This window comes from Pelophylax lessonae, assembly GCF_965119305.1.
Source record: "Pelophylax lessonae genome assembly, chromosome: 2".
NCBI classification, from domain to species: domain Eukaryota; kingdom Metazoa; phylum Chordata; class Amphibia; order Anura; family Ranidae; genus Pelophylax; species Pelophylax lessonae.
Genome location: NC_138769.1, coordinates 706,375,284 through 706,400,106, shown reverse-complemented (window position 1 = coordinate 706,400,106; position 24,823 = coordinate 706,375,284). Strand labels below are relative to the sequence as shown.

General features: G+C 41.6%; 1 protein-coding gene across 2 annotated transcripts in view; it reads right to left on the bottom strand.

Annotated features, from left to right (window-relative positions):
• MYO7A (myosin VIIA) overlaps positions 1 to 24,823 on the bottom strand; it is a 299,552-nt gene that overhangs the window by 76,456 nt on the left and 198,273 nt on the right. For both annotated transcript variants that reach the window (XM_082245915.1, XM_082245914.1), the window contains exons 27-31: positions 19,220 to 19,346; positions 13,954 to 14,073; positions 8,642 to 8,815; positions 5,598 to 5,825; positions 2,397 to 2,567 (exon numbers count right to left, since the gene is read on the bottom strand). In XM_082245915.1, coding sequence (XP_082102041.1) covers positions 2,397 to 2,567; positions 5,598 to 5,825; positions 8,642 to 8,815; positions 13,954 to 14,073; positions 19,220 to 19,346 — 820 coding nt within the window. The remainder of the gene's footprint in view (positions 1 to 2,396; positions 2,568 to 5,597; positions 5,826 to 8,641; positions 8,816 to 13,953; positions 14,074 to 19,219; positions 19,347 to 24,823) is intronic.

The following is a 24,823-nucleotide window of genomic DNA, read 5'->3' as shown; positions in this document are numbered from 1 at the left end:
CCATGCACTACCATGGACATTATCATTGACCCAGAACTGCTTCCTCCACCACTACTTGGCAAGGCACACATGTCAACTTATTTACAGCTTACTGATCTAGCTCTGCTTACACCTCCATTACCTGAAAAGGTGCACACTGTCACACTTTAATTTAGATTATTGACCCAGTTTTGCTTTCTCCTCCACTATTTGACAAGGTAAAAATGGATGTGTTATACACATCTTACTAATCCAGCATTGCTCCCTACTACACTATCTGGCCAGGCACACATTAGATATGTGCGATTCATTTTCAGAGATGTATAGTAACTAAGTAGAACTACTTCACTACTTAAGTACCGAAAGGCGGTATCTGTACTTTCCTAGAGTATAATTTTATTCTCCTACTTCCACTTTTACTTCACTACATTTTTTCAATGATTTCAATACTTCTACTCCGATATTTTTTTTTGTGCTGCATAGTTACTCGTTACAATTATAAAAATTACCACTGCCAGAACAGTAGATGGCAGGTTTCATGAAGCTCAAAACATGTGTATTATCAGCGCATACGAAAATAAATGCTACTGTATGTATAAATAAAATCGGCATTTGAAATAATAAAAAACAATATGATGTTCAACTTTTGACTTCTTTCTTGAATAACTACATAACACAGTACTTGTACTTTTACTTTCAGTACTTGAGTAGCAAATTTTTTAAAAAAACTACTTGCAATACTTAAGTACAAAAAAATGTTGAATACTTTAGTACTTCTACTCAAGTCTTTTTGATTGAGCACTTCCACTTCTACTCAAGTCACTTTTTGATCGAGCACTTGTACTTTTACTCAAGTATGGGTTTCGAGTACTTTATACAACTCTGTTCATTTTACTACGAAAGGAAATTCGAATGAATTTTTTTTTTTTTTGGAGATTCAGATGTGTCCAAATTTTCAAATCATAATAGTAACGCATTTCAGGGAAACTGGAACAAATTAAAAATAAACAAATTATCCGAATTTGAATTCAAAAATGAATTTGAATTCAAAAATAAATTCAAATTCAAAAATGATTTTAAATTCGAAAATTAATTCAAAATGGAAATATATTGCAATAAATATAATAAGGTAAATACGATTCCTACTTAGGTTGCTTTATATAATAAAATAGAAAAGAATAGAATAAAACTGAATAGAATAGAAAATAAAGAAATATAATAGAAAAGAATAGAATGGGACAGAAACAATAATAAAAGAAAAGATCAGAAAAGAATAGCATAGAATAAAACAGAATGGAATAGAGAAGAAAATTAAAGAATATACAGTTTTTTTAGTTGATATCAAACTGATTCTTACATAAAATATCTTTTATAAACACCAACTATATCACTAAAGCAGTACAAAGATCACGAGAATGTTGGCGAATTACGGACTTATAGCAATTTATTAAATTCCAGATTACAAAAGAAAGATCAGTTGGGTGCAATGCCAAATAATGAACAATTGCAGAATCCGTATTTGCAGATCTATATATCAGAAGCTTTAACATCTTCTTTCTACACGATCCCGACCAACAAAAATATGTTTAAACAACCAATAGGTATACAAAACCATAAAAACTTGTATTTAACAAAGCATAACTAACACTGAATTTGTCTGAAAATAAAAGAATAGAACAGAACAGAACAGAACAGAAAATAAAATAGAATAGAATTAAACAGAATTAAAAAGAATATAAAAGAATAGAATAAAATAAAACAGAATGGAATAGAATAGAAAATAAAATATAACTAAATAAAACAGAATAGAATAGAAAATAGAAGAATATAATATAACAGAATTGAATAGAATATAAAATAAAAAAAATAGAATAAAAAAATAGAAAAAGATAAGAATAGAATAAAATAGAAAAAATAAAGTCGTCTTCTGGAAATTTGAATTGATTCGAAAAGAAGGAATATACGAAACAAATCCGAATATATTTATAAATATATATTTATATTCTGAAAACAAATCATTCTGACATAATGAATATGACGAAACAAAATTATTAACTTAACACACAAATCCTAAACAAAACAAATTTTTCCGTCGCGCACATCTCTAACACATGCTGTCACTTTATATACAGTACAGAGTATATATGTAACAGTGCTTCTTTCTCCCCAGCCTGACACTCTGTCATATTTGTCTCTGTATCACGATTTGAAGTTGGGCAGATCTTCCACCACCTGTATTTCATAGTGAGAGGTCTGCACACCTGTGACCACATAAGAGCCTAGTGGTTTTAGGTACAGAAAGCAGTGACTATAGTAATAAATAGGCACCAATGGTTAAAACAAGCATCTATTGCTATAATTGTTAACTAGAAGTATTCTAATGAAATGTATTTCCTACACAGATGCATTAATGATACCTTTTTGTGTGCAGCGATTATGAACTGAGCCCATTTCTCCACGTTCTTGGATGGTGTGATCTCTCGATCTGGGATGTAGGAAGGTATAAGATTTAGCAGTCTCTCCATGATCAGCTCCGAACCGTAGTCCACAAAGTACTGCTGGGAGGCCAGCTCTGCCAGATCTTCCTCCTGCAATATTAAGAGTTTTAGATTTTCATGAAGTGTGGAGATTGGTCAACAGTAATTGGAGAGTGTAGAAAATGTATTATTTTCAAGGGTCACAAAACAGGAGCCTTATTTTGAATTCAGAAAAGATGGTTTCTGGTCATGTCAAATATGATAAAATTGATATTTGGGCCTTAACTCTCTCTTTATGTACACTATATGGCCAAAAATATGTTGACAGCCCCACAATATTAAGTTCAAGTGTTTCCAGTGAAGGGTACTGTGTGTTGCAGCATACAAAAACATTTTAGACAATTTTAGGGACGCAACGCGTACGAAGGGGGAGGGGCTGATGACATCACCCGCCATCCATCGCGGCCATCGTTTCTGTTTCTGTACCGCTCTGCACTGCGCACTATGTGATAGTGCCTGTTCAGGTAATTTTATGAATATTGAGAAGATATAAAGGTCTTTTTAAATGGTATAAGCACTATGTCTGGACCTCTATCTTTCATGGACGTATGGACTCGTTGTTGGTGAACGGAAGCCTTTCTGTCTGAGGAGGAGGTCTGGTGGCTCCATATGATCCATGGTCATCTTATCTGTGAGCTCTGTGGTTAGAGTGAGAGTTTTATGCTTCATTAGCCCGTCTGGTGACACAGGGGCTAATACTAAGGTGAGCAGCTAGTGTGACTGGGTGACGGAATAGCACGAAGTGGAGCACAGTTTTCACATGTGTGCATTAATCACTGTATCTACACCATTGGGACATTTCTTCCACTCTTTATTAATAATATTATATGTGTTAGCACTGCACTATTTGTATTTGCTGTATTGGGATTTTGGTTTATTGACCCTGAGTGCATAGCAGCTTTCTTGTGTTTTATATCCAGGTGCGCTGATTTCATTTGTCTTCATTTTAGACAATTGTGTGCTTCCAGCCTTGACACAACAATTTAGTGAAGGTCCTTTTCTGTTCCAGCATGACTCTACCCCTGTGTACAAAGCCAGCTCCAAAAAAAAAAGGGTTTGATGAGTTTGGTGTGGAGGAGCTTGAGTGTTCTGCAAAAACCCTGACCTCAACCTCTACTGAACACCTTTAGATTCTCATCCAACATCAGTATCTCAAACACTCTTTTGCCCGCTTGGATACAAGTTTTCCCAGACTCCCTTCAAAATCTTGCAGAAATGGTTTCTAGGAGAGTGGAAGCTTTAATAACCCCAAGCCAAGTGCAACTGCATGTTACATTTAGCCCAAGGTTTTGGAATGGGATGTCCAACAAGCTCATATTGGTGTAATGGTGAGGCGTCCACAACATTTGATCATATAATGTAGTCAATCTGTAGTCTTCTCCTTGTGTCTGTGTGGGCTTGCTCTAGGTTCTCTGTCCCCTCAATCATAAATGAAGACCAGAGCTCCTTACAAAGCTTTGAGCGAATACTGACAGTGGAAACCACAGGAGATAGTTGTAATGAAAGTTTTTACATTGTGCAGTACTGATAGCTGCAGAGTTTGTCAAGAGCTACCAGGGCCATATTCTTTGATGAAAGCATTTAACAGCTAAGAGGGAAGGGTGGGATGACAGTTATTAGGATAGGACACTCAGAAGCATCAAAAAAATGCCTAATGGATTTATTTTTTTGTCTTTATGAAAGAAATAAAAAGCTAACAATAAATGTCAAAATCTTAGGCCCCTTTCACACATGCGGACCGTTTGTACATTTTTCATCCATCTGTTAAGGGATAAAAAACAGACATAACCCTCCACACCCCCCCCCCCACCTCCTCCTCCTCTCCTCCCTTTCCATACCTCTCCTCTTCTCCCCTCAATAGTTCAATAGACTCTTGGAGCTACATCCTTAGGATGAATGAGCACTAAATAAGAGCCATAGCTCGTTTCCACTGAGCGGTACGGTAAGGTTCGGTACGCAATTTTTGCCGTTTCCATTGTGAATGGTACCCTAATTCCGAACCGTACCACTTTTTTGGGACCCTTTCGTTGGGGTACCAAGCACATTAGTACCGTACCAACAGGGTGGAGCTACACTCTGCAGAACTTTAATTGGTTGACAGAGAATCGTCGATCACAGCTTTCCTGCTACACCACACCTATCATGAAAGGGTACTATTGGCAGTGGAAATGCAAGGTGTCCCGTTCCGAACCGTACCGTACTGAACCGAACCGTACCGTACCACTCAGTGGAAACGAGGCAAGACCCACCAAGGATACACCCCTCCTGTAGCTACTGTTTACTGGCTACAATAATACCCTTACTCTGGTCTTGGTTTTTCCTTTTATATTGCACTTTTAATCATCGATCAGTTGTTTAGCAGAGGGAAATCTTCTAAATTGGAAACAGGAAGTGTTGTCTCTCTTCCCCCTTTAGGCTCAGCTTGCTCCCATATGGGGTGCCTGGGGGTGAGAGACAATACGGACAAATGTCCCTTTATCCCTTGAGATTGATTATTTTCGTTTTTAGTCTACCTTTACCTATGTTTCCCGTTTTATCTCTTATACCCTTTCACGCACGCCTGTACTCTGTACAACAAGATGTAACAAATAATGTTAATTTTCCTTCTGATGTTCTTACTTGAAAACTTTAATAAAAATTTTTAACCAGAAAAACGGACATTAATGCATCTCTATAGAAAAATGGATGTAAATTGATCATCCATTTTCTTCAGTTTACATTCACTTTCATCAACATCCGTTTTTTGGAACGATCAAAACCCTTTTTTTTCTTCCATATTAAATAATGGATTGGACGAAAAACAGATGAAAATGGACAAGTGGTCCATTTTCCATGAAAAAATGGCTCCAGGACTCAAGTGGTTAAGGACCCTAGCTGGTGCATGTAAAAAACTGATGTAAAAACTGATAAAAAAAAACGGATGTAAACTTCATCCATTTTTTCTTTGATCAAACGAACTGTCCGCATGTGTGAAAGGGGCCTTAAGTGGTGGCAAGATCCTTAATACAATAAAGAAAATATATACAAAACACTACAAAATGTAATATAACAGATAAGGAAGCTGAACAAGGTTAAGCTCACCTTGTCACATCTATACTCTCCGAACTTCACCCCTCTGACAATCTGCTGATAAATGAGGTTGGTGGCTACATTGTCCTCAGTAGGATCATGCCAGGGGGTAAATATCTCTTTCCTGAAAAAAAGTCTCCATGGGGCGTTCCGCTCCTGTGCCCCCTGCTCCTTGGCGTACTGCTCACACTGAGACACAGCATCCATCACATGATCATTCCCGCTGCCTAGAGAGGACACCTAGTGAACACAACAGATAACATAATGTAAGGACCTCTTTATCACAAAATATCTGACAAATGAGATACATAAAATATATTCCTTACTGATTAATATCCTCTTGAGAAATTAAACCAAAGTAAATGATTTAATATTAATGAGAATCATTGAATCTGTTAGTGCAAGCTTTCACTTTTAAGATGGAAAAGATGTGCTGCCTTCACACTGTATATCACATGCTTGGCACTCAGCAGTGTCTGTCCCTTTAAGACCCTCCATTTTCTTGTAGCCTAGGGGGCGGGTCTTCTCTCTACTGCCTTGGGCAAGTCTAAACTTGTCTGTTCATTCCAGCTTTAGCCACTTTAGGGACCAGACCCTCGGGACTTCTAAAAGCTAATCTATTGCAAACCTGATGAACACCAAAAGCCTGTAAGTAAAGGATTTGCTAGTTCAGCCTGTATAGAGGGATGTTAGACATTTGTACAGATAATATGTGTTTCAGTATGTAGTAAGCACATGTTAGTTAGTCCCTATCTTCTGTATAACTATGTATAATGTATGATGTTTGAATAGCCATACTTATACCTGTCTTTTATATGTTTGTTTCACAGTTTTACCACTTTCATATCCTCTCATATCCATACCTATATATCTACATATTCATATGTAAATGCACATGTACGGATTATATCTCAGTAAAGGTTGCATCAGTTAAAGAAACCAGCGCTTCTTTCATTGAGATTCGGTTTATTACTTGATGTGAAGCTGTGTACCTCAAGCAACACACAGCCGAGACATTACAGTTGTACAAGAAAAAAATAAAAAGCTAAAAAATGTAAATAAACTGACCAGGTATGTGATTTGTTTTAATTAGGGTTTATTATCACTTTAATAATTCATCAGTTTCGTATATAGTGGAGAAAATAATTATTTGATCCCCTGCTGATTTTGTAAGTTTGCCCACTACAAAGAAATGAAGGGTCTATAATTTTTATCATGGGTGTACTTTAAATGATAGAGACAAAATATCAACCAAAAATCCAGAAAAAAAAACACGTAAAACAAATGCAATAAAATTAAGTTGCAGTTCAGTAACTTAAGTTACTGTAAAATAAGTAAAAGTAGTAATAAAATAAGTAAAATAACTATTTGATCCCCAAGCAAAACATGACTTAGTACTTGGTGGAGAAACCCTTGTTGGCAAGCACAGAGGTAAGACATTTCTTGTAGTTAGTGACCAGGTTTGCAGACATCTCAGGAAGGATTTTGGTCCACTCTTCTTTACAGATCTTCTCTAAATCCTTAAGGTTTCTTGGCTGTCGCTTGGCAACTCAAAGTTTCAGATCCCTCCATAAATTTTCTATAGGATTAAGGTCTGCAGACTGACAAGGCCACTCCATGACCTTAATGTGTTTCTTTTTGAGCCACTCCTTTATTGCCTAGGCCGCTCTATGACCTTAATGTGTTTCTTTTTGAGCCACTCCTTTGTTGCCTTGGCGGTATGTTTTGGGTCATTGTCATGCTGGAAGACCCATCCACGACCCATCTTCAGTGTTCTGGCTGAGGGAAGAAGGTTCTCATCCAAGATTTTACAATACATGGCCCTACCCATTGGCCCCTCAGTGCGGCAAGGTAGGTCTGTACCTTTAGCAGAGAAACAGCCCCAAAGCATCGTGTTTCCACCCCCGTGCTTGACAGTAGAGATGGTGTTCTTAGGGTCATAGGCAGAATTTTCCTTCCTCCAAACACGGCGAGTCAAGTTAATGCCAAAGAGCTCAATTTTGGTCTCATCTGACCACAGCACTTTCTCCCAATCCTTCCCTGAATCATTTAGATGTTCATTGGCGAGACTGTACATGTGCCTTCTTGAGGAGGGGGACTCGCCGTGTTTGGAGGAAGAAAAATGCTGACTATGACTCTGAGAAGTTAGAACACCATCCCTACAGTCAAGCACAGAAATGGAAACATGATTATTTTGTTTCTCTGCTAAAGGTACAGGCTCACTTTTCCGCCTTGAGGGGCCAATGGATGGGGCCATATATTGTAAAATCTTGGATGAGAACTTTCTTCCCTCAGCCAGAACACTGAAGATGGATAAAGGATGGGTCTTCCAGCATGACAATGACCGAGAACATACCGCCAAGGCAACAAAGGAGTGGCTCAAAAAGAAACACATTAATGTCATAGAGCGGTCTAGCCAGCCTCCAGACCATAATCCTATAGAAAATTTATGGAGGGAGCTGAAACTTCGAGTTGCCAAAAACTTTAAGGATTTAGAGAAGATCTGTAAAAAAAGAGTGGACCAAAATGCCCCCTGAGATGTGTGCAAACCTGGTAACCAACTACAAGAAATGTCTTACCTCTGTGCTTGCCAATAAGGGTTTTTCCACCAAGTACTAAGTCATGTTTTGCTTGGGGATCAAATAATTATTTTACTCGCTGAACTGCAACTATATTCATAACATTTGTATCATGTGTATTTTTCTGCATTTTGGTTTATATTCTGTCTGTATCATTTAAAATACAGCTATTATAAAAATGATAAATTCTTAGTTTCTTTGTAAGTGGGCAAACTTACAAAATCTGCAGGAGATCAAATTATTATTTTCCCCACTGTACTATAATTGTATAAGACAATATAGTATTGAACAGAGTCACACTGCAATCTAGAGGCTGCAGGGGTCTCTGCAAGCTATTACAATTTCTTTCAAAATGAAAGTTTGCATATCCGACATAATGATCAAATGATTGGTGACCACTCTTACTGGTTCCCAATAGTCAGCTGGGCACAGGGCTTTGCTTTGAGGAATGTTTATATGGGTTGAACAGCTCTATACCTTATCGAACAATGCTATATACAATGAGAAACCAAAACGGTCCTTCAGGCTGATTTTGTCAGCCAGTGCGTTGCAGAGCTCCTTCGCTGTGGTGGCCGAGTCAGTGAGCAGCGTTTTTGTTGTTCCATCCATGAACGTCACTGGCAACATGATGGGCTTCTTGGACTTTGTAGCCTGGGAAAGAATAGGAAAGGAAATATGGCAGATTAGTGCAAACAATAAAAAAACACTACATGAAAAAAATGCCATGAAGAGCAACCAATCCGAACTCTTGATTCATTTTCATCTTCAATAGAAACTTGATTGTTACTATAAGAAACAATAAATGTTTTCATGCATTGGCCCTTAAGGAAACAGTAGGGTTGATTTACTAAAACTGGATAATGCAAAATTTGGTGTAGTTAGATATAGAAATTAATCAGTGTAATTGAACAAGCTGAAGTTAGATGCTGATTGGCTACCATGCACAGCTGCACCAGATTTTGCATTCTCCAGTTTTAGTAAATCAGCCTCAGTGTGTAAGGCAATGGATAGGGGAGAAAAAGGTCCAATTTACGCTTCAAACATTATTTTCAGCCACAATCAATTTGGACTGAAAAGATCTGATCCTTATTCCCTTATGCTGCTTCGTTAGCTTTGAAAACTGACCATTGAAATCACTAATAGTTTTGTTTAAAATCCAACCATAGCTATGTGGGCTTAGTGAAAATGTCTCCCTAAAATGCAAATCTGTGGAAAAAAAAAATAACACATGCAGCACAGCTCTGCAATGCATGCACACTTCCCTATCTTTTTTTCCATTTAAAGTCCCTGCAAAAAAGGGAAATTCCTGTTGATCTGCCAGCAATGTATTCAGCTCTGAAGTCCTGTTGTGGGCTGATAACACACAACATTTTTGTAGACTGAGTAGTGTCAGCCCTGCCAAGCTGTCTTTTGCTAAACTGCTCAGACCAGCAGTGTAGAATGGTCTGAGATAGCTCTTTGACTTTGGTAGCCAATAATAGGCAGGCAGCCAATCGGAGACTCCAGCTGTGAATAACGGGGATCTATTACTAATCTGTACTAATTAGGGGAATGGAGGATCTCAGCTATGAGGAAAGACTACAAGCATTGAACTTATTCTCTCTGGAGAAGAGACGATTGAGGGGGGATATGATATCAATGTACAAATACTGTACTGGTGGACACCCGAGCATAAGGAACAAACTTTTCCAAGAAAGGGAATACAAAAAGACACGTGGCCACTCACTAAAACTAGAGAAAAAATGGTTTAACGTTAAAATACGTAAGGGGTTCTTTACTGTCAGGGCAGTGGGGATGTGGAACTCTCTTCCACAAGCAGTGGTATCAGCGGGGAGCATCGATAGTTTCAAAAAACGATTAGACGGGCATCTTAAAGACCACAACATAAAGGGGTATACAATGTGCGGTTAACAGCAAACACACACACACATCATAGGTTGAACTGGATGGACTGATGTCTTTTTTCAACCTCACAAACTATGTAACTATGTAATAGTGTTACGTCTGGGTTATTGTCTGGCCGCTCTGCTGTAAGCGAGGAGACGCCCCCACCACCAGGAGGGCAGAAGGGGTAAAAGATGGGGGGCAAAAAGAATCATCACCCCACTCCCCCCACACAAGGTGCCCCCCAACCCCCCACCTGTGTCCACCTAGCAAAGCAGGAAATATGGTGCAGGAACAGCAGCCTCTGTACTTACACACGGTGCACTGTGTGTACTCCCGAGTGCTGTCATCAGGTATCCTCGACATGCTGTGTATTGCTGCGTGTGACAAGTTGAGATCCCGAGGTCACTGGCAGCCTTCCTCATCACCTCCATCTCCTCTCCTGCAGTCAACAGCCCATGACCCGGGCTGTGGGAAACAGACAGGCAGGGAAACCTGATGCCTCGGTGTTTCTACACTGAGCAAAGCTCTGCTTGCATTCTCTCTGCCAGGTTCTTCCCTCTCCTGACAGTGGGAGGAGAGTTGGTGATGTCAGTACCATTGACGTCAGTGAAATCCTTCTATCTGCATCACACAGGTATTGGCCCTACTTCCATGGACAGCAATGGGGCTGGCTGGGGCTTTGGACCCAGCACACGCGGGACGTGAGGGTCTAATTTCTGCGCCCCTCTAAATGTTGCATCAGGGGCAACCGCACCGGCTGCCCATCCCCCACGCTAGGCCACTGGCTCATACCTACCCACTCTCCCATTTCTGCAGCATAGACACTAACCATTCTGTACTCTAAGAAAAGAACTAGGAGGGCTAACAATACTCCTTTAAAGCTAGCCATACATTATTCTTTTGTTTTTATGTTCAACCAGTGGGGTGACTGAAAATAAAATGACCTGAATCCCCCATTCACACATTTAACATGGATGGGGAAATCACTCCAGCTATGCTATTGTGTTATAATGGTGGGTAGCCTTCTCCACTGTTAGAAAACTAATCAGTGTTGCTGGCTATATATCTTTGGGAAGAACCCGACAGACTGGTTGTTGATCAGTAGATCAACTTGTGTATTAACCAGCCTGTCCATCCATGAATCGAAATTTGGCCAGTCCCTGCTAAACTGGCTGAATTTCAATGCATGTATGGTCGCCTTAAAGTTGTTTTAAACCCTCACATATACCCAGTGAAGTGAACAGCCTCAGTAGGGATGATCGAATGGTTCGTGTCGACCATCGGTTCGACCCGAACATTGACTGTTCGAGGTTCGGCCGAATTCCGAACTTTTTGCTGAAAAAGTTCGGAATTTGGCAACCAGAACCGACCAAAATGCAATGGGACAGGACTGTGCTTTAAAAGCCCGTGATTGGACCAGAACCATCAGTAAAAGCCAATTGAGGGGGCAGGAGAATGCTAGGAATGTGATTGGAGTGACTAGGGGGTCCAGAGGCCAATCATTAGTGAATACGCCCCCCCAGTATATAAGATAGTCCCGCCAAATCTCTAGCATTTTAATACAGGGCTGTGGAAGAGAGTGGAAGCAGTTCTGTTACTTCTGCTCTCAAAGTGTCATTTAGCAATTATTAGTGTGAGGAAAGGAATATCTAGTGTAGTTAGGGTACTATTTTCCACTATAGTTAGATTTAATAATCTAGTTTCTGTAGGGAAAGTGTTAAGTGTAAGGGGACCGTAGTGTAGTGTAGTGTTAACTGACTCTGACTGCTATGGCAGGGTGACAAAACCCTTCCATGTCAGGGTGACCTCTATAGAGAAAAGATCGTTTCTCTTAGAACACTTACGGAACAGGATGGTGGCTTCACCCCTGTCACCCTGCTTTTTGTTGCAGCCCTTTATAGGGCTTTTTTGAGAACATGTTTGGAGTCAGGCATGACATCTGAACTTCTGTGTAGGGGTATATACACACACACACACACACACACATGTATGTATATATACACATACACATATATAGGTGTGAAAGTAGCAGAAACCTATGCTTGCGCTAATGAAATAATTAACAGGCATATGTCTTCGCTCCTATAACACCTATATGTGTGTGTATATATATACCCCTATACAGAATTTCAGATGTTTTGCCTGCCTCCAAAGACCCTCAAAAAATGCCCAAAAAAAAACGCCTGCTTCAAAACCGGCAAGGTGTGAAAATAGCGGAGCCACTATCCTGTTCTATTGCAATTCTAATACAAACAATCTTTTTTTTTTTCTGGTTCTGGACATGCTACAGAGCTGAAACTTCACAGCTACACCTTTTAGACCCCCCAGACACCAAATCCAAAGAAATCTCATTTTTTTTTTCAATATTTTTCAATAATTGGCTCTCTATCAAAAATGACAATTTTTAAGAACTTTTTTTGTGTGATTAATAGTCCCTGGGGCATGACCCAGAACCCTAGGCACTTTTTAGGGGCATTTATTGGGTTTTAGGGCTTCAAAATTGTGTTTTTTGATTACCGAAGTTCGGGTCCCATTGATTTCAATGGGGTTCTGAAATCCAGGCAGAACTTTCGGGAAGTTCGGGTGTTCTGGTCGAACCGAACTTTTCAAAAGTTTGATCATCCCTAAGCCTAAGATGATACACAGAGATAAAAATAAATCATCCTACATAAGTTTTACTTGTTTATTTGTAGTCTTCTCCTCTTTACATCCCTTCAAAAGGGCAGACCATGTTAAAATATTTCTTCACCTGCCAGGAGAACAGAGGAGGGGGCAGAGAGACTGTAGTTACAAAGTGTGAGTGAATTGGGGGAAAGGAACACACACCCCTCCACACAGCAGAAGAACTATGTTCTGAATAGACAAGCTGTCTACTGAGCTCCCCCCCCCCCCCCAAAACCCTGACACAAATCGATCTCATGTGTCAGGAAAACTTGCCAGAAGTGACTCGTGCTGATAAAGGAACAAAGCACCAGAGAGAAACCACACTTTGGAAAAAGATAAGCAAACACTACAGATTTATGTGCTTTGCTCAGATTCCATTAATGAGGTTTACAACCACTTTAAGACAACTTAGGAAGAGTGCAGAAGACACAAGAGCTCTGAATTTCTGGCAGCTATATTTTTGCACCTACTAACCAGGTATAACAAATATCTTTTTAATGGTATATCTAACATGGAAAAATAGGGCATATAAGTTAGGTTTCTTTGTTACGTTTTGCATACACGTTAGGCCTTTTGCCCACTAGGGTGTTCAGTTGCAAGTTGTCCCTCCCAGTCTTTAGTGCACCCAGAATGGACAGGTGCATCATCAAACCCCACTGCAGGCAGCCTGTCAAAGTCTATGGTAGGCTGCGGCTGAACAGGTCTGAATGTTATACTGAGTGGTACGAAGTTTGGGACCCTGTCTTCTTAGCGAACAGGTTCTGGAAAACCAAACACATACTGAAATTCGGAACCTTACCCCTGAACTGACAGGTGTCACCTTACCCCTGAACTAAATACCAATACTTGGTAAAGCGTTCAGGCCTGTCCAGCCGCAGCCTGCCTTAGACTTGGACAGGCTGCCTGCAGCGGGGCTGGACTCTGCACCTGTCCCCCCCAGATGCACTAAAGTGCAAGGAGGGACACACTGCAACTGAACACCTCAGTGTGCAAGAGGTTTTAAGTGGACCTGAAGCTTGATGAACCAGAGTTTAGGCCTCATGTGTCACTATGTCATGGTATAGAATGTTCTCCATTGTCCTATCGCCAGCGATCTAAATCAAACCATTGTTCTGGTTGGCAGATAGAAGAGTATCACAGATCATAGTGCATACTGCTAACAAACTGAGACCCAAAGTTATTTTTTTAACAAATAAATCCGGTTATTCTTCTGTAGACAGATGATTATGGTGACTCACCTGAAGTTCTAGCCAGCTGGGTGGCTGGGTTCTGGTGCCATTACCAAACGTCCTCCTCAGTCGCTCCTCACAGTACGGTGCATATCCTGGGGGACCTCCGCTAATAAAGTTCCTCAGGTACTAGAAAACACAGAAAGACAGAAATAAAAGTTTTGCGGTAAAATGTCAAATACAATATACTGTGTGTGTGTGTATATATATATATATATATATATATATATATATATATATATATATATATATATACAGTAAAACCTTGGTTTATGAGTAACACGGTTTAGGAGCATTTTAAAAGACGAGCAACGTTTTTTAAAATGTTGCCTTGATTTGCGAGCGCTGCCTTTATATTTGAGCAACATATGAGCAGTAGTTTTAATTTTAATTTGTTGATACTCTGGCCACCGTGAATTTCACAACTGCCTGTACAGGGAACTTGTATCCTAATAGCTCCGGAAGAAGCTTGAATTTTAAGCGAAACATGTAGGGCATCTGGCTACATGAATCTCCCCCTATGTGCAAGTTGTATCCACTCCATTAAAGGACGCTCTACGTTGCCGTTGACAGCGGCTTCGAGCCACGTGGCACGTAACGTATAGCGTCCTTATTTACCATCTTGCCTTATCATGCACTTTGTGTAACATTACCTGTATGTTTAGGCCCTCCTGGCATGGTATATCTTGTTTTCTTGTACATGTACTCTGACTCACTAGTATTTTCCCCTATTGGGGGTTTTGTTTTCTGATTTTATGATTATCATTAATAAAAGTGGTTTATTGTAATTATTGTGCCTAGAAAGTCCATTTCCTTCTATTCTTCCATTACTGTATATATATCCAAAGCAGGTGAACAGCACTTGGGCAATCTCAACGTGCAATGCAATCAGACCGTCTCACAGGTCATATATAAAAAAGTTCAAAGGATTGCTGTACAAAAATGTATTAAAATAAAAGACACACAAAAAACAATTAGACGTATTTCATGATTACAGATTCGGGCTATCAAAATAACGCCCTACGTGATAGGCTAGTGAGGACTGAACAATACTGTCCACCTACTCCTACTATGACATTTTTGGGACCCTCTAATATGGGTCCATTCCCTGGTCTGTGCTGCATTCAGTGCAACTCTATGATAAAATGTAATTTTTATCTCACCCACACAGAGGTCATAGTGCCATTAATATTTAGGGGTATTATACATGCCAATTTTTGTTTGTTATTTATGTGATCAAATGCCAAAATGGGCTCCTCTATGTGGGTGAGACCACACAAAAAATCAAAGAACATATTTCACTCCACAAATATTCAAGGCACTCCACAAATATTCAAGGCATTTTATTGAGAAACTGTGATCTCACAGTTAACATTTGTTGTCATAGATGGGGTTATTCGAAAAAGAAAAGGTGGTAATCGTAAGTTGACTCTGAGAAAAAAGGAGGTACAATGGATACATGTTTTGGACACATTGAACCCCAGAGGACTTAACTCTGATATGTATTTATATTTCTTTGTATCAATAAGTATTTTTTTAATCTTTTTCTATGTAAGATTCATTTTTTCTACAATAAAATCTATTTATGAGGATATTTTAAATAATGGAAGAATTTACTGGAAGAATTTTTAACAAACCTTATTTTAGATTCCTACTTCTGATATTCTATACACCCTTTTCTCACCAACATGATTCAAATTTGGGCCAAACTGGAGTATGTCAGTGCAGAGCTTGTCAATCACTCTAGTAAACCACCCACACATCTTTTCTACACTTCTTAAAGTTGCTATTTAGAAATAAAACATTTGACTCCAGAGCATGACCAAACACTATAAGACATGGTAAAGGATAACTGGTACTTTATACATACATTCTGCTTTAGGTAGTAGTAGTTGGTCAGATGGACTTGTTCTGTAATTTTGAAGATGTTTTGTAGTATCCCCGAGTCATTTCTTCAGTTCTAATGAGTGTCAGGAACATCCCCCCATGACAGGTAGCGCAGACACCTTCATCCAATTACCATAGAATGTGTAGATGTTATTTGTCCAAGAACAAGACGGGAGGTGGGAAAGTTGTGAACCCCCCTCCCCCCCGCTCTAGGTACATAATTCCATCCACGATGTCAGGAAGTCTTCATGGATGTTAATCATTCGATTCATATGGCTGAAGGTGTCATGGTTTGGAGAATCTACAAAACACCTTCAGCATTACAGAATAAGTCCCCCTGAATGTGACTAACTATTACTAACATGACCTGGATAAATAAGAACCTTTACAGACATATGCTGCTTGTGATTGTAAGTATGTGTTTTGTCCAAAAGATGGTATGATATGCTCTGCTTAGATCAGGACAGAGATCTTAAAGCGGAGTTCCGGCCACAGAATCTTTTTTTTTTTTTTTAATGTCCCCCAAACAGTGACCCTCTGACCTCTATACATCTGCTAATCCTGTTTTATACAGTGTAATAATAGTTTTGCAAACATGAAATCTTACTTTATAAAATTTATGCTGAGCGCCGCCATCTTTGTCCTGCTTCGCCGAGTCCGTTGTGGGGAAATGTCTGCCCTGCTTCCTGGTTGTAGTGGGCGGAGGCCGGTGAATCCAGAGCGAAATCTCGCGCATGCCCAGTACTATGCGTTCGGCATCGCCGTCCGCACTGTGCTCCGCCTAACATCGCATCATTTCCTGTTTGGAAATAACGCGATGAGAGGAGCGGCCGGCCACCTTCGTCACTGCCCATTGCATCCTGGGAGCCAAGAGTAAGAGCTCCCAGGACGCATTGCGGGACAGGAAGTGACGGCGCGGGCCGCGGCCCAGGAAGGAGGAAGTGGATGGTAAGGTGAGTATATTATCCTCTGTAATAAGGGAAGTAAAAAAAAAAAAAAAAGCCGGAAAAAAACAATTCTTGCGGAGGCGATAAAACCTAAAAGGCATGATTTTGTGGCCGGAACTCCGCTTTAAAGTGTTACTAAACCCACAACAGTAATATCTGTCTGGAGATGCAGAATAGCATGCTTGTTATACTCATTGTGTAACGTAAGTGATCAATCTACTGCATTGTGTAAAAAGTCTTTGTGATCCTGTATGCACATCTTTTTCATTTTTCATGAAAAGGTGAATTTTAAGGCCCCATTTACACCTCAACATTTTGTAGCTTGAAGCTTTAGGAGAAAAATAAATAAATTATTCTCTATGGAGATAGTTTACAATTCCACTAAGGCTGGATTCACACTTGTGCGATGCAGGAACCAGCGTGAATCCAGTGCAGGTTCCCGCATTGCATAGGACTTGCAGGCAGTTCACACTGCCCTCTGCGAATCGCTGCGGGTGTCAATGTAAAGTTAATGACACCCCCAGATCGGTTTGCAGATCGCAGTGCGAACTGTGAAATGATACAGGAATCGAATCGCATGAGTGTAAACACCCATGCGATCCGTTTCCAGTGTGGACCAAAAAAAGGGTCCTCTACCATTTTGTTCCGAATGCAATGCAAATTTAGCCATACAAAGTGTATGGCTGAATTTGCATCGCACAGACATCTCATGTAATCTGCACAGCAATGCAGTGCGAATCACATGCGATGTCTGTGTTCCCACCAGTGTAAATACAGCCTAAAACTCAAAAAAGTTCTGGGGCCTTTTTTTTTGTAGCTCGATTCTAACAGATTGGTGTGTATTTGAGGCGTTTTTTGTTCCATAGAAATGGATGGAAACGCTTGATTCACGCGGTTTTGAGTGTTTTAGCGTGTTTCTGACAATTTCTCTGCTCAAATACAATAATTAAATAAAAATAAATAATTATAATTATTAAATGAATGAATTACATAAATTTATAATAATAAATAACATATAAATAAAAAATAATATTAAAAATAAATAAATAACCCTAATCTCAGCACTTGATTTAATTACTAATTGACTGGTGTGGGGGTGGAGTCTCCCATTATGTGTGTATCTATATATAAATAAATGTTTTTTCATATGGCGAAGTGGTGTAGTGGTGTAGTGGTGTAGTGGTGTGCAGTACAGTGGTGTAGTGGTTAGCACTTTCACCTAGCAGCAAGAGGGTCGCTGGTTCGAATCCCAACCACGACACTACCTGCCTGGAGTTTGCATGTTCTCCCTGTGCCTGCGTGGGTTTCCTCCGGTTTCCTCCAACACTCTAAAGACATGCTGGTAGGTTAATTGGATCCTGTATAAAAAAAATAAAATTTGCCCTACTATGTGAGTTGGGGACCTTAGATTGTAAGCTCCTTGAGGGCAGGGACTGATGTGAATGTACAATGTATATGTAAAGCGCTGTGTAAATTGACAGCGATATATAAGTACCTGAAATAAATAAATAAAATAATAATAATATGTTGTGTGTGCTGTGACCAAGGCTCATCGCCGAAAAACGTTAGCCACCTTGTCTATTTTACTTACTGAGGTGTGACAATAAAGAATTGGTAGATTTACAGAGTTTCCTGCTGTCCTTTTGCTTGAAATTGAAACCGTAATCCCAACCCTTAACCCAAATTTTAACCCCTAACCCAAACCTGAACATTAACCCCTAATTCTAATATAAACCCCTAATTCTAACTCTAACCCCCTAACCTAAAAAATTAATAAATAATAATAATAATAATAAATGAAAAAATAATAAATAAAATTAACCCCCAACCTTTCACCCCTAACCTCTTACAAAAAAAAATTAAAAATGTATAAATAAATAAAATTGGATGAAAAGCTGAAAAATATAGCAATAAATGATAAAACAGATGATATTTTTCTCTATTGGCTAATAAAAAAATGCCAAAGCTCAAAAACGCTTTAAAAACACCCATACAAAAGCCTGAAAAACTCTCAAAAATGTGATGCTCAGATGCTCTAATGCTGGCCATACACTACACGAAAAATCTTTGAAAATCAGTCATTTGGACAGTTCGTTCGTTTTCCAGCCAGTTAATGGGCACAAATCGGTAATCGGTAAAAGAACAAGTTTGGAAAATTTCTGCCGAACGAATGATAAATTGAAAGTTTAATGTGTTTCTCATCCAAACTGATTCATTTATGTCCAATGAACGATTTAACGATGAAAATTCGGTCATTACATGATGGCAAAATGGCTTGCTCCCACAGCCCACTGTTCGTTATTCGAAAATAAGTTTGAACGATTTTTCGTATAGTGTATGGCCAGCATAAGAGAAACTTCAATGATTCCGCTGAGGCAGTAAATGCCACATTCCTTGCAAGTGCACCAAATAAACAAAAGCAAATGTTGTGTGTAACTGACCTTGACAAACTTCTCGGAGGGCGCAAAGCATCCTACACAGAGAGACATGAGGATCCAGCCGCGGGCATGGCTGCTTTTAGAGGGATTCTGGGTAAGCTGTTTGCATATTTGGCAGTAGATTTCATCCCTGCAGAAACGAAAATGCAAGATCAATTTAGCTTACATTAATAGGAGTGCTATTTACTCTTATATATACCGGTAAAACACTAGAACAATATCCTGAACACCTTCTGAAAATGCTAGTTGCCTGACTGCCATCCTGATCCTTTCATATTCCAAAAATATAAAACAGGACTTCCATGACTGCACCCTTGTGACTGGTCATTGATTTAGAAAATACTGAAAGGACAACTATGGTCTCGGTGTTACTCCCTATTTTTTACAAGCCCATATTTCATTTTTTAATGTTTATAAATCCAGGTGTCTTCTGTCTTGTGACATCACATGTCTTCTTCACTTTTTCTTCTTCTGATGGTGGCAGGTTCTGGATATTGCATGAAGTGGTACCACTCTCTGCAGCATTGACCTGTGAGTGCAGGGTGGGCCTATGACAACCTGGACCACTTAAGGTCTGGCCTATAAAAGTTTTAGAGTCGGTTCACACTATGGCGACACGACTCTGTACTACTTCGGGGGCCAATTGTGAAGTCCAGTGCACCGCGACTTCGGCGCGACTTGCACGGACTTCATATAATGAATGTCTATGCAAGTCGCTCCGAGGTCGCCCCAAAGTAGTACAGGACCCTTTTTCTAAGTCGGAGCGACTTGTGTCGCTCCTATTAGAATGGGTCCTGTAGCAGTCAATGGACCGCGAGGGACCGCGACTTGTCAGGCTGACAAGTCGCCTGACAAGTCGCGCTGGTGTGAATCGAGTCTTACTGCTACAGGGCGGCACCTCTGCGTCGGATCACATACAGTATATACATGATCCGGCCTTCCGGGTGGGGAGCGCGCATGCTCCGCCATGTAATCACAGGCGAAAGCCAAGTGGCAGAAACCGCGGACTCGATGTCCACTGGTACCCGCTGACCATTGAGCAGAAAGGCAGGTCGCCATTCTGACAGAAGGGAAGAAATAAAGTTTGTGTCCCATCTTTTCCCCTAGTAAAAGCACCTCACACAGTGTAGCAAAACACAGGTTAGGCACACAGTAAACCCTTTGATCGCCCCTAATGTTAAAGCGGTTGTAAACCGTTGCACTTTTTTTTTTTTTTTCTTACCTGCAAGGCAAAGGCATAATGTGCCAGTATGTTTTGCATACTAGCACATTATGTGAAACTTGCCTGAAAACTGAGCCTTCTAGCCATGCGATGTCATCGCTGGAGACAGCTTCCATCTTCACCCGTCTTGCTTCCAGGTTCACAGACTCCGGCTCTGTGACTGGCCGGAGGCGCGATGACGTCACTCCCGCGCATGCGCAAGGGAGCCGCTGATCATGGCAAGGGTGGCCGTTCCTTCAAATCGCATGCGCCAGTGATGTCACTGGCTGCATGTACAGTAAATATCTCCTAAACGGTGCAGATTTAGGAGAAATTTACACTACCAATAGGTAAGCCTTATTATAGGCTTACCTAGGTAAAATTTAAAGATGGAAGTTTACTTCCTCTTTAACCCAGTAGTATCATTAGTACAGTGTCTTTGCATATTTTTAGGTACTGATCACTGTATTAGTGTCACTGGTCCCCAAAAAAAATGTCAAAAGTGCCAGTTAGTGTCAGGATGTCCGCCGCAATATCGCAGCCCTGCTAAAAAGTCGCTGATCGCCGCTATTACTAGAAAAAAAATAAAAATAGAAATATCGCATAGTTTTTAGACGCTATAACTTTTACGCAAACCAATCAATATACGCTCAATGGGATTTTTTTTTACCAAAAATATGTAGCAGTATACATATTGGCCTCAATTTATGAGAAAAATTGTTTTTTTTTTTTTTTATTTGAAATGTTTTATATCAGAAAGTAAAGAATTTTTTGACATTTCTCTGATGTTTATTGAGGGACACCGCTCCTGATATTCCTAACCATTGGGTTATAATGCCCCCTACAGGAGTAGGACACTAGGCAGAAAAAAAAGTCTGGCTATGCCTATGGGCAGTCCCAGGGGGAATACTCCCTCTCTCTCTGCTATAGGTATTCAGTTTTGTTACAAGCAGTGTCAGATGAATTAATACTCCACAGAGGGGTGGGTGCTGTGTCCATCAATGAACATCAGAGAAACTGATTTTACGGTAAGTCAAAAATTCAATTTTCTCTTTCATTCATTGACGGACACAGCACCTGATTCTTCTTAACCATTGGGACGTCCCAAAGCAGTGTTAAACATGAGGGATGGGAACAGCGAAAAAGAAATTCCCAAGGCTAACTATAGCCAACCAGGCAGTGGCGTAGCGTGGGTTGTCAGCTCCCGGGGCAGGGTAAGTAATTTGCGCCCCCTACACAAATCTACACAGACCACTACACTGACACCTACACTGACCTAGCTGACCACTACAGAGACCTACCTTATTCCTACACTAACCTACCTGATTACTATACTGACACCTACACAAACCTACCTGACAATTACACTGACCCCTACACTGACCTACCTGTTTCCTGCACTAACCTACCTGATCACTACACAAACCTACCTGACAATTACACTGACCCCTACACTGACCTACCTATTTCCTGCACTAACCTACCTGATCACTATACTGACACCTACAGAGACCTATCTGACCACTACAGAGACTTACCTTATTCCTACACTAACCTACCTGATTACTATACTGACACCTACACAGACCTACCTGACCACTACACAGACCTACCTGATTCCTGCACTAACCAACCCTGATCACTACACTGACCTACCTTATTACTACACTGACCCCCTACACTGACCTACCTGACACCTTCACTGACCCCCTACACTGACCCCCCCCCACCACACACTGACCCCTTTACTGACACCTACACTGGCCCCCCTTCTTCCCTGCCCCTCCTTCACTAACCCCCCCCTACACTGACCCCTTCACTGACACCTACACTGACACAAACACTGGCCCCCCTTCACTGACACCTATACTGACCCCTACACTGACATTCCTGATTCCTACACTGACCTACCTGACACCTTCACTGCCCCCTACACTTACACCCCTACACTGACCCTCCCTACACTGACCCCTTCACTAACACCTACACTGACACCTACGCTGACACTGACCCCCTTCACTTACCCTTCTTCCCTGCCCATCCTTCACTGACCACCCTAGACAGACCCCCCCCCATCACTGACCATTCTTCCCTGCCCCCTACACAAACAATGGGGGTGTACTGGCGCAAGAAGAAATTGGAGGGATACCATCAATTTCTATCATATAACAGAATTGTGGAAAATAATATTAGCGTGGCACATTGGAGTCCAACAAAGTCCATAAAAAACCAAGTCTTTACAACACTTGAAGGCTGCTCTGTCCCAAGTAAGAAGAGAAACTTGCAGTGGACTGTAAAAGAAGGGCAGGCGCCACTTTAAGTGTAATATGACTCAAATTTTAATGGAAACAAAAGCACACTATATACACACAAACGAGTAATAAAACCAGCAGTAAGTGAGAGCCATGAAGTTCATCCGGGAGATCGATTTATCCGGGTGCCTATGAAAAGAAGATCCGACCGATCCGCTGTATGGCCTGAGGAAGGAGCGCATGCTCCGACAACGTGTCGCCTGCCCACGCCATCACGCTCCACGTCCTAGCCGGAAGCCAGAAGTACGCCGCCAGAAGCCCCGACAGTGTCCCCAGGGTTCAGAGAAAGCCACTTTCCCATCGGCTCGAACGGACCATACAGCGGATCGGTCGGATCTTCTTTTCATAGGTACCCGGATAAATCGATCCCCCGGATGAACTTCATGGCTCTCACTTACTGCTGGTTTTATTACTCGTTTGTGAGTATATAGTGTGCTTTTGTTTCCATTAAAATTTGAGTCATATTACACTTAGAGTGGTGCCTGCCTTTCTTTTACAGTTCCCTGCCCCCTAGACTGACCTCTAGACTGACCCCTCCCCTACACTGACCCCCCTACATTGACCCGTTCACTGACCCCCCCCCCCCACATTGACACCTACACTGACCTCTACACTGACCCCCCCCCCACATTAAAACCTACACTGACCCCCCCATTGACACCTACACTGACCCTCCCCCCATATTGATATCTACATTGACACCTACACTGACCCCCCCCCCACATTGACACCTACACTGACCCCCCCTTCACTGACACCCCCCTAGACTGAACCCCCCTACACTGACCCCTTCACTGACACCTACACTGACACATACACTGTCCCCCCCTTCACTGACCCTTCTTCACTGCCCCCTAGACTTACCCCTAGACTGACCTCTAGACTGACCCCCTCCTACACTGACCCCCCCTACACTAACCCCCACTACACTGACCCCCCTACACTGACACCTACACTGACCCCCCCTACATTGACCCCCCATTCACTGAACCCTTACACTGACCCCTTCACTGACCCCCTTCACTCACACCTTGACTGACCCCCCCCACATTGACACCTACACTGACACCTACACTGACCCCCCCTACATTGACCCCCCTTCACTGAACCCTTACACTGACCCCCCTACATTGACCCCTTTACTGACTCCCCTACACTGACCCCCCCACATTGACAGCTACACTGACCCCCCCCCCCCACACTGACACCTACACTGACCCCCCCTTCACAAACCCCCCCCCCCCTACTGATACCTACACTAACCCCCCTTCACTGACCTACCTCCCACTGACACCTACACCGACCTCCCCTACAGTTCCACTTTCACTTTACTGCAGTCAGTGCTCTCCAGTCCAGGCTGCTCCCCCCCTCCTCCTCCCTCCCTAGATACCTTGTGTGTCTGTCAGTCCAGAAAAACATCTCTCATGGTCTCACCTCACCTCTCAACTCTCTCTTGAGTCCTCTCACGCTGTGCTGGCTCAGTGCCACAACTGGAAAGATAGAAATTAATGATTCCTGTGACAGCGCTGGGCGGCTGAGTGAAAAGAAGGCTGCTGGTTGGCTGAGCCGACTGAGCTGTGCAGAACACGCCGCCGACAGGCGGGGCTTGGCTTGCAACGCTACGCCAATGGGCAGGGGAGGCACAGTCCAGCTCCGCCCCGCCTCGACCGGCAATTTCCAGGCATAGGGCGCCCGCCGGCTATCTCCCAGCCTAAAGATGGCGGCAGCCGCAAACAGTGTGTGATGACACCGTGTTAGTAATATATATAATGTCAGACAGAGTGACACTGCAGGATGCGCCCCCCCCAGATGTTGCGCCCGGTGCGGCCGGCCCCCCCTGCACCCCCCACGCTACGCCACTGCAACCAGGTAAACAGGAGCTCAACCAAAACAACTGGAGCTCACCTAAAACAAAACAATGCACCCTCAAAGAGGACCAGATCCTCTAAACAGCAGCCTGCAAAAAACTTGCGGCCAAGGGAAGCATCCGCAGATGCCAACACATCAACTTTATAGAACTTTGTGTAAGTGTGCACCGATGACCAGGAGGCCACCTTGTAAACTTGTGTCACTGATGCCTGATGACAGAAAGCC